The sequence below is a fragment of the Dendroctonus ponderosae genome, unplaced genomic scaffold (assembly GCF_020466585.1).
Source record: "Dendroctonus ponderosae isolate FM_Combo_2020 unplaced genomic scaffold, Dpon_F_20191213v2 Dpon_F_20191213_1, whole genome shotgun sequence".
In the NCBI taxonomy this organism is placed as follows: domain Eukaryota; kingdom Metazoa; phylum Arthropoda; class Insecta; order Coleoptera; family Curculionidae; genus Dendroctonus; species Dendroctonus ponderosae.
The window spans coordinates 45618240-45632133 of record NW_026017110.1 but is presented as its reverse complement, the minus strand read 5'-3'; the positions used below and the strand labels follow the sequence as shown (position 1 = coordinate 45632133).

The 13894-nt window shown below is 36.8% G+C and overlaps 1 protein-coding gene across 1 annotated transcript in view; it reads right to left on the bottom strand.

Annotated features, from left to right (window-relative positions):
* The window catches only part of LOC109541358 (disheveled-associated activator of morphogenesis 1), a 79944-nt gene that overhangs the window by 39358 nt on the left and 26692 nt on the right, over window positions 1-13894 (bottom strand). Inside the window, exon 3 of the mRNA XM_048662847.1 lies at window positions 3134-3253. Coding sequence (XP_048518804.1) covers window positions 3134-3253 — 120 coding nt within the window. The remainder of the gene's footprint in view (window positions 1-3133; window positions 3254-13894) is intronic.

The window sequence follows — 13894 nt, the reverse complement described above, 5'->3', positions numbered from 1 at the left end:
AACTATGACCTCTTATGGGAAAAAATGTTTTATTTCCTTAAAAACTCTAGACTTTTCCAAAAAATAGATAAGGACTGTCATCATGGTGCTGTTCTTGTTTTAAAAGGAGCAGGAGTCTGAAAATAACTCCAAGATCAACTCATTCTTGCCGTCATCAAACAATGTGTTTTCAAGCTTGCTTAGATAATGGAACAGACCAGAAACCTTTTCCATGCAGCCCCTACCTGACTGCGTCTCTAACCAAACGTAGAAGTTTGTTTCTTCTCTTGATTGCTTTTTTTGTTGGTGATGTACAATGCCTAGGTTATAAATCCAAACTTGCCTGAAGTAAAAAACTTTATCAACAGACATTTTTGGTAATGGCTGATTTTGTTGGCAATCGAAACAAACTTTAAATGTATTTTCATTCTACTTCAAATTGGAAAATGGTTTACTTACCTAGTATCCCATTTCTTGTTAGTTCTCCCGCATTATAAACAACACGTTTTCTCTTGTCTTCAAAATGATTACCTACATGCGATGTCTGCTTCACTTAACCTCTCTTTTCTATAACGCGTAATCTTTGGTCTTACTTGAATGCTATTTTCCATAGAGATACGAAATTTTCTTCTCTTTTTCATGAGTTTTACGTCTTTACTACATTCTCCCGTTATTTGATGCATATTTCAAAAAGAAAACACAAAATACTGGAGGAGAGCTGAAACTGTACTAACAAAATGATTCATTTAAGTAATGCAGGTTCACCACTTATCGAGTTTAAAAAAAGCGCTCGTTGTTATCGAGTTTTGAAGAACCGCAGAAATTTGTCTATGCTGTACCTCTGGTAGTTACCGTGTTTTCAATGAATCTGGCCCTACCAGCTGGTCGGGCATTGAGTTTTTATATAGAATCCATGTATAACTCAATTTCGGTAAAAATGTAGTTATCGGGTTTCAAAAAAGCGGTCCTCAATTGATAACTACTGATTGATTCATACTGTGCCAACACCTGAGTTACTCATGCATGACCCAAACAGTCTGCTCGTTTTGGTAAGAGAGTAGAAGGCTTTTTAGTTAATTTAATTTATAAAAAGTCTAATTTTGAACCTTGTGTATTCATTAAGAGTAATCGTGAGCATGATAGAGGTTAAATTACTATTATTGCTGTTGTTGTAAATGTTGACAACTTTTTTATTTTCTCTAACAATATAACTAAAACAGATTGTTTGAAGCAGGAATTAGCAACTGATTTTAATTTGAAAGACCTCGGTGAAGCTGGACGTGTAAGGAGTATCATAACCGTCGATCAAAAAGAGTATATTGATGAACTGCTGCATAAATTGCAAAGCTTGATTGCATTGCGATACTTGCGAGCGTTAATAGGTACGGGGTCTCAAAAGACATACATTTTGAAGTCTACTGCCAATCTTCTGGTGTTCCCGCCTAAACGAAAAATTATCCTGCTTGATGATTTTTTTGGCAAAAGCGAGCTGTCTTAGAAGCACGACTGCTGTAACGTAAGGTTGAGCTACCACAACTATAGTTGTACTTTTAAAGCACTCGATCAACCTAACAGATCATATATTATATAGATAAATTATTCGCACTTTTTGACGCACCATTCGAATCTCCAATAAAATATTGTGGTTACCATTTGAAATCTTCAAGTGGGCTCTTGCCTAGACCACAAAGTCGAAGCAGGGGTTGTTTTTCTGACACGAATTAATTTTCGCCTCCCAGATATTAACTCCTTATTTGAAACATTTCCATCACTCGTTTCCGAAATATTATTTTATATTAAGTGTTTCAAGATAAAAAAAACAACCCTGCATATATATTTCTATTTTATCATAAATATGTGGTCACAGTGGTGTAGTGGTCAACGCATCCGCTTGCCATGCCTGAGATCCCGGGCTTGGCGCCCCGGCCAAGACATGGGAATTTTTCACGCAGCTGTACTGAGGCCATCTCGTGGAAAGCAATGGCAAACGACCACTAGTATTCTGCCCAGGAAAAACTTTTCAACTAGTGTCGTTCGGAACCAGCGATAAACTGTAGATCCCGTAGTAAGAAGAAGAAATAAAAATATAGCTGTTTGTGCAAAGTGGGCTCAAAGGACGCTTGGCCGAACTTTGGCTCTATTTGCCAATATGCAAGCTGACATTGTTTTACTCGGCTTTGTTTACTTTATTTTGCCAAATTTTGAGGAAATGATGCTTGGACCTCACCGTTTCAATCTCCTTGAACAAAATAAAATTTTTTTAGGACGTACAACAGAAAATCTCTTAATCCTCAAAATCTCGCTGGATTAAAGCGGGCACTTGTGTACTTAAATACTGCCACTGTTTTTCAAATCCCGTTATCGTTTCCAGGTGATTTCTCTAAATAGCTTGTCATCAGATTTATTAAGCGAATGAGAACTAACATTACACTAAGTTTCATCCGTTTACCCTACTGTTTTTAAGGAATTAGATAATCAGAAGAAAAGATAAGAATTAGAATTAAGCCGGGCTCTCATGGGGCAATCAAAAGTTTGCCGCATGCGTTAGCTCCACCCATCGGCAGAAGTTTCCAAATTTTTAAATTTGTTGCATGGCGTCCGGAAGAATGTGAATACCTAAGTTATCTCCAGTGATGCCCCAGTGAAAGGTTATGATCAGCGGCGTCTATTCGACTTTCTCTCATTTTAATATATTTGTTTCCTTCTTTTTAGAACGTACGAAGACAAAAGCAGATTTAACTTTTGGTTTCAAACGTTCATTTCATGCGCCTCAAATTACTGGCAACAAAAACTGTAGAAAAAAGAGTTGTATCGTGTCTCGCTTCCCGAAAGATATACCAACACTGTCGGCGGAATCCGGATACATGTGAACTGCGTTAATTTTTCCGCGCGTAGTAATGGTAGTAGCAGGCTGCGCGCGCACTTTCCGCACTCCGCTTTCGCGAAGCCTTCCGGACAAATGAGAACCAAGCTTTAGAAAGATTAGATAATAAGAAAAAAAGCTTGTTGAGAAAGCGCACTTTAAGAACCGCTCCTTTCGCCAGTTAACCCCTTACCATAGTGAACCATAACATTCTCGAAATATTTTTAGGCGCAGCATAAAGTTTTCCAAAAGCAAATTGAAACGTCCTGATATGGACATGAGCAAACTTACCACTAATTCGGCAAACTTTACGTCCAATTCCTCCTGGCATGGCATCGGTTGGGTGGGAGTTATTGCTTGAAGTTTCCCAGTATTTTCCACTATGTAAGTGATTTCCGGCGGCTCATCATCCTGCAACAAAGTCTCATTTTAAACGTTAAATGGTAAAATCGACATTCTTTTACCGCCATTTTTTTATTATTTAAGGCCCAGAGGCATCAATTTAAATCAAATGAGTATACTTAAAATTTCTCCATCGAATCATTCGAAAAGAATGTAGAAGTATTGGTATAATTTATCATTTTTGTTGTTCAGTACTTTCAGCTCAACTAGGGTTCGGCTCCGGTAATTTGCATTCTTCCGACGTTTGCTATTGTAAGTGATTGTTTATGGTATCTGATCAGTTTAATAGCTTACTTTAATAATAATAATTTGAACGTTTTCACGTACGGGGTTATTGATTGGATTTTGGCCACTCTCTAGGACAAATTTATTAATAAAAAATGGAAAAGTAATTCTAAGCAATGTTTGAATCTCGTCTTGTCCCATAAATGACTTGCGTTGCCCCACACCCTTTCTGAGGTTGAAATCACAGCTGATGTACCTGAAACCTGTCCTATCTCCTGTCTCGCTTCCAGTTCTTCACTTGTTGGATCTTTATAATGCTTGATTAACTTATTTCTTGCGATTTTGCCATCAATGCTAAAACATACCCGAACCACTCTGTTGTCGTTTCCTGTGTCGGCTCTATTTAAAACTGATACGTCTTTGCAGATTCGACGATCGTTTGAAAGAATGTAGTCAATCTAATTTTTTGTTAAATTGTCTGGGCTTCTCCACGTTCAAAAACAGAAATTTTTTTTTTCTATAACTTCTAGAAGATATTAACAGTTGAAAATCGAATTTCAACTTTGTTATTAAGCATTATTTTTAAAGTGTTCAATGCTTAATTGGAAGCATATTGAAATACCTAAGCATTCAAAATAAAAAATTACGATCTTTGCTTCAAATTACGAATTTTTTTTTATATTAAAAAGTTTTTTTCTACAATTTTTTGATGAAGCGGCAATGATGTCATTAACAGATAGTTACAGGTGGATAGCCCTTGTCAATAATAACAATAATTTGTCAAACTGTGACTTGCTTTGAATTTTCTTTCACGAATTTGCGGATCTGCGATTAGTTCCGGGGAAATGCTACAGTAACATAGCAGAAGCTGAAAGAACTCACGCCAACAAAGGGCAAGGAGAGTGGTTCCAGGAAGATAGTGGACGACAATCGATGTTCGGGTTTCAAGCACAGAGGAACAAGTATTGGACATAATCGAATCAGCGCCTTCCAGGGGCACTCAGAGCACATAAACTGACACTTTGCCAGGCACCAAATAAATACCGGCTACATTCTTACCACGTATGTTAGATCACATTAAACCAATGGATTACTGAACACCGGTATAAATTGAACAGGAGTTAATTAATCGAATACGAGAAGCTGCTCGGGAAGAGTGATACATTGATTATACAGGCACTTGTTTCAAATTACAGACTCAAATGCATGTTTTGTAATTTGTAAACAAAGTAATAATTCGAGGTTACGAGTTTCGAAATAGGTTCCGTCATTCAACGATTTCTGTTGAACTCACCGTTCATCCTTGTCTATCCTATACCACTTTCCCTATTTATCCATGGACACCGGAGTTTTAATTAATTACCAAGCAACAAGTATTTGCGTAATGTTAATTAGGCAGATTAACTTGAAAAACATTGTTGCCGTTTGCCTAATATAGTTTTTGCAAATTTCTCAGTTTTTAATCACAATAAATTTTTTTTACTATTTTTTCTGTACTCCTAAAACACCTCCAGACGAATGACGCCAATTTTGAATCACCCTGTATAATTAAGGAAAAAGTCCCATATGCAGCCTAGTTGTCAAAAAAGAGAAAAGCTCCAGATGGAATTTACTCGGTCGGAAGTCATTAAAATCTTAAAGAACGAACAGTTCCTAAACGTGATAGTGGAGCTCTTTAATATGGGCTACCGATCAGACGTCATTCCTTCCGGCTGGCTTCAGTCAACATTTGTAACCCTTCCAAAGTCTGCGGCAAAAAGATGTAGCGACTATCCACTTATCAACTTGATGAGCCACTTTCCTAAGATTTTTGTGCACAAAGTGCGAGTCCATTATGGGCGAATCTGAGTTTGGCTTTTGTAACGGCTAGACACGAGGGAGGCCCTGTTTAGCACCCAGGTGTTGGTTCAGTGGTGCAGGGATGTTTCTGTTCCTGTGTATATCGATTTCAAGGACTACGAAACAACATGAAAATCCAAAATAATTGCAAATCTTTACTCGAACCAAACTGCACAAGTTAAGGTAGATCAAAGTCCAGATAGCGCTAATGATTGCCAACGTTTTAAGAGGACAGGGCATTTAAAGCAAAGTACCAATTTTAACAAAAATATCTTCCATCTTCCATCTGTGTCTGCTAACGTTCGCCTACTTTTCCTGTGGATTACTCTCTTTCAAGGGAAAGCATAAAATTAATAAAAAAATTGGGCAACAACTCTATTCTAAGCCTAGCCTAGAATAAAGCTAAACAAAAACAATGGTGCTATCGTGAAAGGTATCAAAAAATGATATTTTAGAAGCCATTGTACCAGGAAGATAGATATCGCGCACGATGAAAATATAGGAGGTAATGTTTGGATGTATTTTCAATACAAAGCAAACATAGATTTATCAATGTTTACAGAAGAATTGATGATATGGGAAAAAGAGACAAGAAAACAACAGTCACTCATTAGCTGCCACATGAAAGGTCACACAAGATGCCAGTATAAGAATAACAAATCTAGTAAGGCAAGGAGGAAAAGTAGGCATATGCTTGATCTGTTTGTTCCGGCTAATAATTTTTAAATAATTCAAAAGATTGAATACGAAAATTGAGCAACTCTTGCTCTCGAGCTCAAAACTCGTTGATTTTTCAGTTCTGTATGTGAAAATCTTGCGAGGACAATCGGCACAAATGCGCAAATTTTAGCTCACCTAGAGCTTGTAAAATTTTACGGCCTTTAATGTGCTTCGTTCATAAAAAATCCACATTTCGGTTTCTTTTTGTGCTTCTTTGCCTTAAGAGCTTTTATAAACTGGCCAGTGCTTTTTCAATTTTGTAAATCGGTTCATAAACAAGCAGGACATCAGCAAGAGTCATAGAGTCATAAGAAAACTTTCATTCTTATCATAAAAAGTGACCTTTGAGGCCCCGACAATTTTTTTGTTATTTTAGGACCGCAAACGCGCAAATTTTACCTCTTCCAACTCGCAGATTTTTCGATTTCTCAAAAAATAAAATGGGGAATGGTCGCAAATTTTACGGCCTTTAATGTGGTTTTTTCACAAATTCAAAGATAACACTTTGCAATGTTGATTTGTTCGAAAAGTGTCCAATTTAACCTGACTTGCGTTTTTAAAGCCCGCTAGAGCAAAATCTGAGACATCTATCACCATGTCGATTATTTAATTTTTACATTAAGAAGATTTATGGTCCTTTTGGAATTTTGAAAATTCGCACCCTCATTGACACGATATCATCAAAAGTGAGCCTTTGACAAAATTTAATTTATTCGAAAAAAAGGAAAAATCGCGCATTTGGCGTGAGTTTGATGCATTTCAAAATGAAAGCGAGCTGATCTTGCAAAAAAAAATGCATCCATGTTAAATTAATCGGGCCTTTTAGGGTTTTTAGAATTCTGACAATCCGCCCGTTCATACGCAAGACATCAGCAAAAGTGGGTTTTTGAAATTTTTCCCAAAAATTCATAAAAATTGTGCATTTCGAATTATTCTTGTGCTTTTTTCTTAACATCCATTACAATATTGCAAGTGCTTTTTCAATTTTAATATTCACGTGAACGTAATAAGTAAATAATCACTAGCATTAAAAATGAAAGTAACTGGGCAGCCGTATCCGGATATTTACGTGCTGTTGAGAAATTGAAACATGAAATTATTTTTCTATTATGCTGATGTGTTGTTATTAATCGCTTTTCAGAGCTATTGTTGATTCTTATTTTGTTTTACACGCATATGATTAATGAAAAGCAATGGTTACCAATGGGTTAACATTGGTTTTCATTTGATTTGCTAGAAGAAAGTGCTTTTACGTAAGATTTGACTGCTGCCGCATGGAAAATTCGTCCGGTGCGTTCATTACAAAGCAAATCGTTTGCATTCAGTACGGAAATGGCATTTGGTCGACCTTGAGTGTATTGAAATGGTAGATAAATTACGAAGACTTGAACAACAAAGCGAATGGAAGAGATGCGGGGCAATCCAAATACCTTGTGAAGCGAGCAAGGTTTTACTTCTTTCATTTTAGGTCAATACATAATTAGTACCTCCAATATTGCCACTTGAAAAATTAAATATTTGGTTATTTTATACAACACTTATTTACACCAATATTTATTGAGCTGTAAAGCAAAGAAACAGCAATAAAGCTTCGGCGATCGGACGGGAGAATCGTCGGCGATTCCACCTAACGAAGAACACCTTTGAATCAAAAACCCGTCGCTTTTGCGTCGTCGATGGCACGCTCAGCTATCTGCCAAACAATATCTGTAAAAGTTCCGAAGATCGACTACACATACCGGACATAGTGTTGCTACATACTCTTGTTAAAATGGCGGCTCCTGGTTGCAGTAGCGGATGTGATAGAAAAAGTTATTCTTTTAAAATTGAAGCGATCATTGAGATAGTGGATTATGCGTAGAAACAAACTAAGAGCATCCGAAATTCTACTAAGGGAATTGCAATTAGAAGACCCAAAATGCAATGCATTTTTGCAATTTTCTCAACTCAGATCCGAAGTTTCGGTTTTTCGACAGGACGGTGTATGCATAATCATACCAGTGTAGTTTTGGCTTATAAATTTCATTAACACCTGGGCCAGTCACTAAATAATAATAAACGGTAAATTCAACAGAAACCGTTGAATGACGGAACCTATTTCGAAATGTCAACCTGTTCTCATAACCTCGAATTCTGCGCGGTTTGGTGTTTACATAAATAGTCCACACAACACCAAACATTTGAATGGTTAACTCCAAACAAGCTAGTGCCTGTGTAATCTCCTCATTATCAAGCTCTTATCAAGCAAACATCGATTGTCGGCCACTATCTTCCTGGAACCACTCTCCTTGCCCTTTGTTGGCGTGAGTTCTTTCAGCTTCTGCTATGTTACTGTAGCATTTCCCCGGAACTAATCGCAGATCCGCAAATTGACATTGTTGTGGAAATTACGTCACGACATTGGATGTCGCGACATTAATGTCACCGTGTGAACGAGCTTTTATACTGCATTAGCTTTATTTCCTTGACAAAATGATAGTTATTAGAATGTGTAGTTTACTGCTTTTAGTATTAAAAGTATCTGATCTAACCTCAGTGACAAACCTTAAATTATTTTATTAACTTTTTGTTATTGTCGGTATTATTTACTTTTTTGTTGGACTTTGGATGCTGTTTGAGCATATCTGCGTAATGGTTACAATGGGGGAAATTATTGAAGCCGCAGTCATAGGTGGAGTGGATTCAAGTGAAAATGAAATTGAATACTTAATTTTGGACAACACATTTATAAACAGGGACGGTTGTGAGAACGAGGAAAGACAATATTTTTCTTCAGAACAAATGACCGAAGAAGACATAAAACTTAACTTTCGGTTTCTCATCAAGAATTTACAATTGTGTGTGTGAACAGTTATATAATAAAATAATTTTTCTTCCCTAATTTGTCCTTTTTCTGCCAACTTGCAATTGGAAAACAAAACATGTTTCAACGTTCTTATTAAAACTGTTTTTCAACTTAATATAATAAATAAATAAATAATCGTAACACGCTTTTGGATTATTTCCCATTCCTGGGGATTGATAATTGCATTAACGTTTAAAAATTCCTTTCGTAAGGTGACATCGTCCTCGTAAGTGAATCTTAACCGGGTATTTATGTTTTCGCGCATTTGGAAAAGTCGTCTTTCCTTGTCCTTATTGGCCTTCCAGTAACTCTCTAATTCCAACGAATAATCAAAAACTGCATCTCTATTTCCGTTTGAATTTCCGAAAATTCCAATTTGTTTGAGCTGTTCCTGAAAAGTCTTAAATCGTTCATATATTTAGCCACTAAATACTTTCAAAATTGCACCAAATCATAATTTTTTTGTCTCAAATTCGTGCTGGATTGCCATACTGCACAAAAGATGTAATATTCGTGGAATTGGTGCCCAATATCCCATCCAAGATCCCATCATGCAGATATTGTGCAATGAGTGTTATGAAATACACAAATTTATTTTAAGTAAGACTCGTTGTTCCACTGGCCAATGATAAATTCTGGTGCGTCCTGGTACAAAAACAAACAAAATATTCTTTTTGGGAGCGGGAATCCATATAATTACTGTTTTTTTCATGAGCATAATTATATTTCATTAAACGATTTGTGTTAACACTCAATAAATGCCTTCTCAAGATATAAATATTTCTCCATAGAAAAAAAGACGTTAGTTATTAACGTCTGATTCTAATAAGCCGGAATTACTAAAGATTTTTTATTTGCCCACGATATTCTTGAATGCGTAGTGAATAATGCCTATGAAGTTAATATGATTTCTACTGAGCATTTCCGTATTGCATGCGTCTGGTATTGAATCCTACGTAATAATTCTTCTCTTGAATCTAAAGGAGTGGCGTAAACTTAATTTTCTATCTAAAGACAAGGGTTTTGTTGGCATTAATGATTCTAATAAAAAATTCGTGAGATAGTGCAAATTGCGAGGTTCGCCTCAGGCACCCCAGGACCGGTTTCCAGTCCTTTAGCTCTCGTCAGCTGGCTTTAGCCTGAAATTAGCGACCGCACAACCTGCACTTGATCGCAAATTTCAGGCTAAACCCAGCTGACGAGAGCTAGTAGGCTTGAAACCGGTCCTGGGGGTGCCTGAGTTTAGCGAACTTCGAAATTTGTACTATCGTACAAGTTTATTTTTTACGCTTCCTCAAATAAAACAAGTAATACCGATAAGTCGGGTCAGCTAGGATGTGATTTTACAGAAGCATCTCTCCCTCTTCGTCCAATCCACCTGCGAGAATACGTATTACTTAAATCGGCAGTTACAGCACGGAGATCAAACCGCGAATCTTTAATTAGGACCAGAATTGGTTATCAAAAAGTTTCTTCCTTTTTTCGATCAGTACCATTGGTGACAAAGGTGCAAATTCATGATCGATTGAAGTCTAAAGAAAGTAGGATGTCCTACATTTTGAAAATAGAGCTTCTAATTAGTCGTAACCAATCATAGACTAGCTTTTACAAAGCTTTTAGATGTTGGTGCAATTTTCAGGAAATTACTTACTTACAGCGATTTGCTCAAAAGCAAAAGATTCGAATTTTCAAAATGAACGTGCAATTTTGAAATCTGAATCTTGAATCTGAAAAGTTGCAAATTTACTATCTTCTGAGATTTGTATAAAATATTTAGCAGGTTTAGATGCAAATATCTGTTATAAAATGTCATAATATTAAGTTGGTACCTGATCCAGATTGGAAGTTTTTAAAGTAGCGCCTACAATTGCTTTCAAACAACCATTGCAAGACCTGTTTTGACCAAGCTAGCAAAAACTACACATTTTATAAATTTCTAAATAAGTTTATTCAACGGAAATTGAACAACTTTTTAAGAATCAAATTGAAAAAAAGAAAAATTTGAATTCGGCGCAAAAAAATCGTTTTCTGTAAAAATTCGCTTACTAAGACATTGGTAGTAATTAGCAGGCAGTTCTTCAGATTCAACTTCTGAAATCAACAATAAAACCGAATAAGGTTATTTCCGCTAAAACTTCGAATTTTGCAGGACACTGTTCAACTAGAGAAAAACATCAACTTAAAAAAAAATGATTGTAATTTTCAAAAGGAAATACGCTGCTAGTACAAATTCGTGCGAATTACAAAAGCCCCAATTTTTTTGGAAGAACTTCGAGCATTAACTGCAGTTGAGATAATCATTATTTCTAAATAACACTTCGGTTAGATTTAATTCTTTTGAGCCAGAGAACGAGACACCTGCTGGTTTTCTCTGGTTGATCTACTTCAATGACAAAGTTTTAAATAGCATTACAATGCATTAAAGTTTTCCAGTAATCAAAATACGCTAACAAATCTAGGATATGAATATGTTTATTATGTTGTACCAGTGGGTTGCGGATCATGGAAGCAGGTTTGCTTTCCCTAGAAGTCGACCAACCGAAAGTTTATAGAAAGAAAGAAGAAAAATAGTCTAACCGCAACATTTTAAGTTAGGCCCATTTTCATCAAGCGATCTTAAACGTTTAACGTCTGAAACTCAGTTTGACGCGCGAAACGGATTTCACCAGAACCTTAAACTTAGTTTGYGCTTAAACGCGTTTAAAGAAACGAACTGGGCGATTTTGGGCKTTTATAGCTTTAAACGCCGTTTAAAGTATGGCGCGCGTTGAAGCACCATGCGTTTCGTCCCGGGCGTACCTATCGGACTCGTCAGTAAGGCTTAGGTAGGCCCTGCCTTAGACGCCGGCTACGGAACATAGGTTGGAAGTTCTATTTGAATCAAAACGCCACAGAAGTTATGCGGTGAGATATAGCTGGCGTTTCAGTTGGAGCTGCTAGTTGAGAAGTAGCGGATAGAGTTCGCTACAAAAGACTTGATCTAACCTTACTGTCTAAAGAATTGTTAATAATAAAATAGAAATGGCACGTAAGCCAGTTTATAACTTAATTTTCGAAGAAGTCGACGAATATTTTATCGTTACTTATGTGCTTTGTCTGTCCTGTCTGTAATTGTGTCGCCGATAAGCCAACTTCTTGGTGCTTTGCGATTTTATGTCACAGAATGCATGCAAATTTCTGCTGGAGATTTTAAAGGTTTCAGCACAACTACATTACATCCAATTGTACATAGGGTGAGCTCCTCGATAGAGCTGGCCTTCTAGCGTTATGGGTTTTGTGAGATTCCAGCCAAGCTGTTTACCCAGTAAAATCCTTCCTCACTTCTCCGCTTGCCATGTTTATTAAATGAATTTTATAAGGATCTGAAAGCGCGTCCGCAGGACTTAATTTTCTACTTGTTTAAGTAACTTTTCAAATAAGAAATCTAATAAAAACGTGTATAGCAAAGCCATAAGGAATACACGAATGCATAAATCGGGCATAAACAACGCAAGCTTTAAAATTTTAGGGTTAGTTGGAGCAGAAAGTTTAGGTTTGAAACGGGTTATTGACATAATGGTTGACCAAATGGTTCCTTGATAAGATGGTTTTGCGATGAGAGTAATACTTCTCACTTTTGCAACGATGCTAGTGTTTCCAGTTTCTTAAACTGCGTTTCAATAAACGCAGTTTGTGAAACGTACTGAAGCGTTGGTGAAAACGGTCCGTCGTAAAACGCGTTTAATTTCGGCGTTTAACATAAACTTAGTTTTGTCAAAACTGCGTTTCGCTTGATTCTGATGAAAATGGGCCTTAAACACAGAAAGGAAGAAACATTGTACAGCATGACGCGCTCTTCAAGCTCAATAAAAGACATTATCATAAGGTTCTATCTTTGTCATACCGGTCATAAGCATACAGCTTGCAACGGACCATAGGCGCATAACGCGTGGTGATCCACCGCAGCCCATAAGGTCTGGATAAGCAGTTGTGTGGATTAAATACGCAGTGTGCGCATTCACCTCACGCTTGCTTCTTCAGTTTGTAGGAATCCGGAGACAATTTTTTTAAATTTGAATCAGGGTTGGCTTGATTTTTTTCAAGTGATTTCAATCATGGTTTAAATCACATGACTTTTTTGAAAAAAAATCACGATTTAAATCAAAGTTTATTTTTTCAAGAAACTTTATATTTCCACTCAAAAAATATAAAACAGAACAAACAATTAATTTTAAGAAATGAAAATCAAAATAGAAAATGTTACATGTGAACTTTGAGTCTCCAAAGCCAGATTCTTTTCTTCAGGAGTTAAAGCGTAGTTTTGTTTCTCCGGGCTTAACATGTAAGCAATAAAGTGATAAGGTGTAAGAGCTTGCTTATAGCGATGTTGAAACTTCTGTAGTTTCTCTAAAGATAAATTTTGAGATTCTTCGAACTTATCTTGCAAAGTGTCCACTGCTCTACGGCATCAGATATTGTGGCAATTTTCTTCTGGAGTATATCTAGAGCAACAGCAATAGGCTTCAGAAGGCTCAGGCACTGCATGCTTCAGTCCTATGTTTGAGTGTTTTTTGAAGATAGCAGAATCGATATCTTTTCAGTTATCCTCGCAAATCTTGAGAATTATGTTCCCATTGTGTGACATACGCTTCCAAACAGTCGACCACGCTGTTCCAGCGAACATCGCTAGGTAGTACTAGTGCCTTGCCTCCAGCTGCACTGAATTTGGCTTTGGCCATGTGAATGTTGCAGAAATATTTGACAATTTCGACTATGTGTTCTTTGACATCTTGCACCTGTAAGTCCTTACAAAGCAGATTTAGTAAATGCGAAGAGCATCCATCAGTTATAATTTCAGAGTTTGTCCGTTCTTCTAACGTTTTCCTCATTGCGGTCATAATAGCGGCATTGTCCGTTACAAAAGATCGCACTTGACACTGAAATTTTGTTTGACACGAGGAAATTAAATATCGCACACCAAATCAGTAAGGTATGTCAAAGTATGAGGCTTTCCAGAAGAATCAATGGTTTCATAGAGAAGC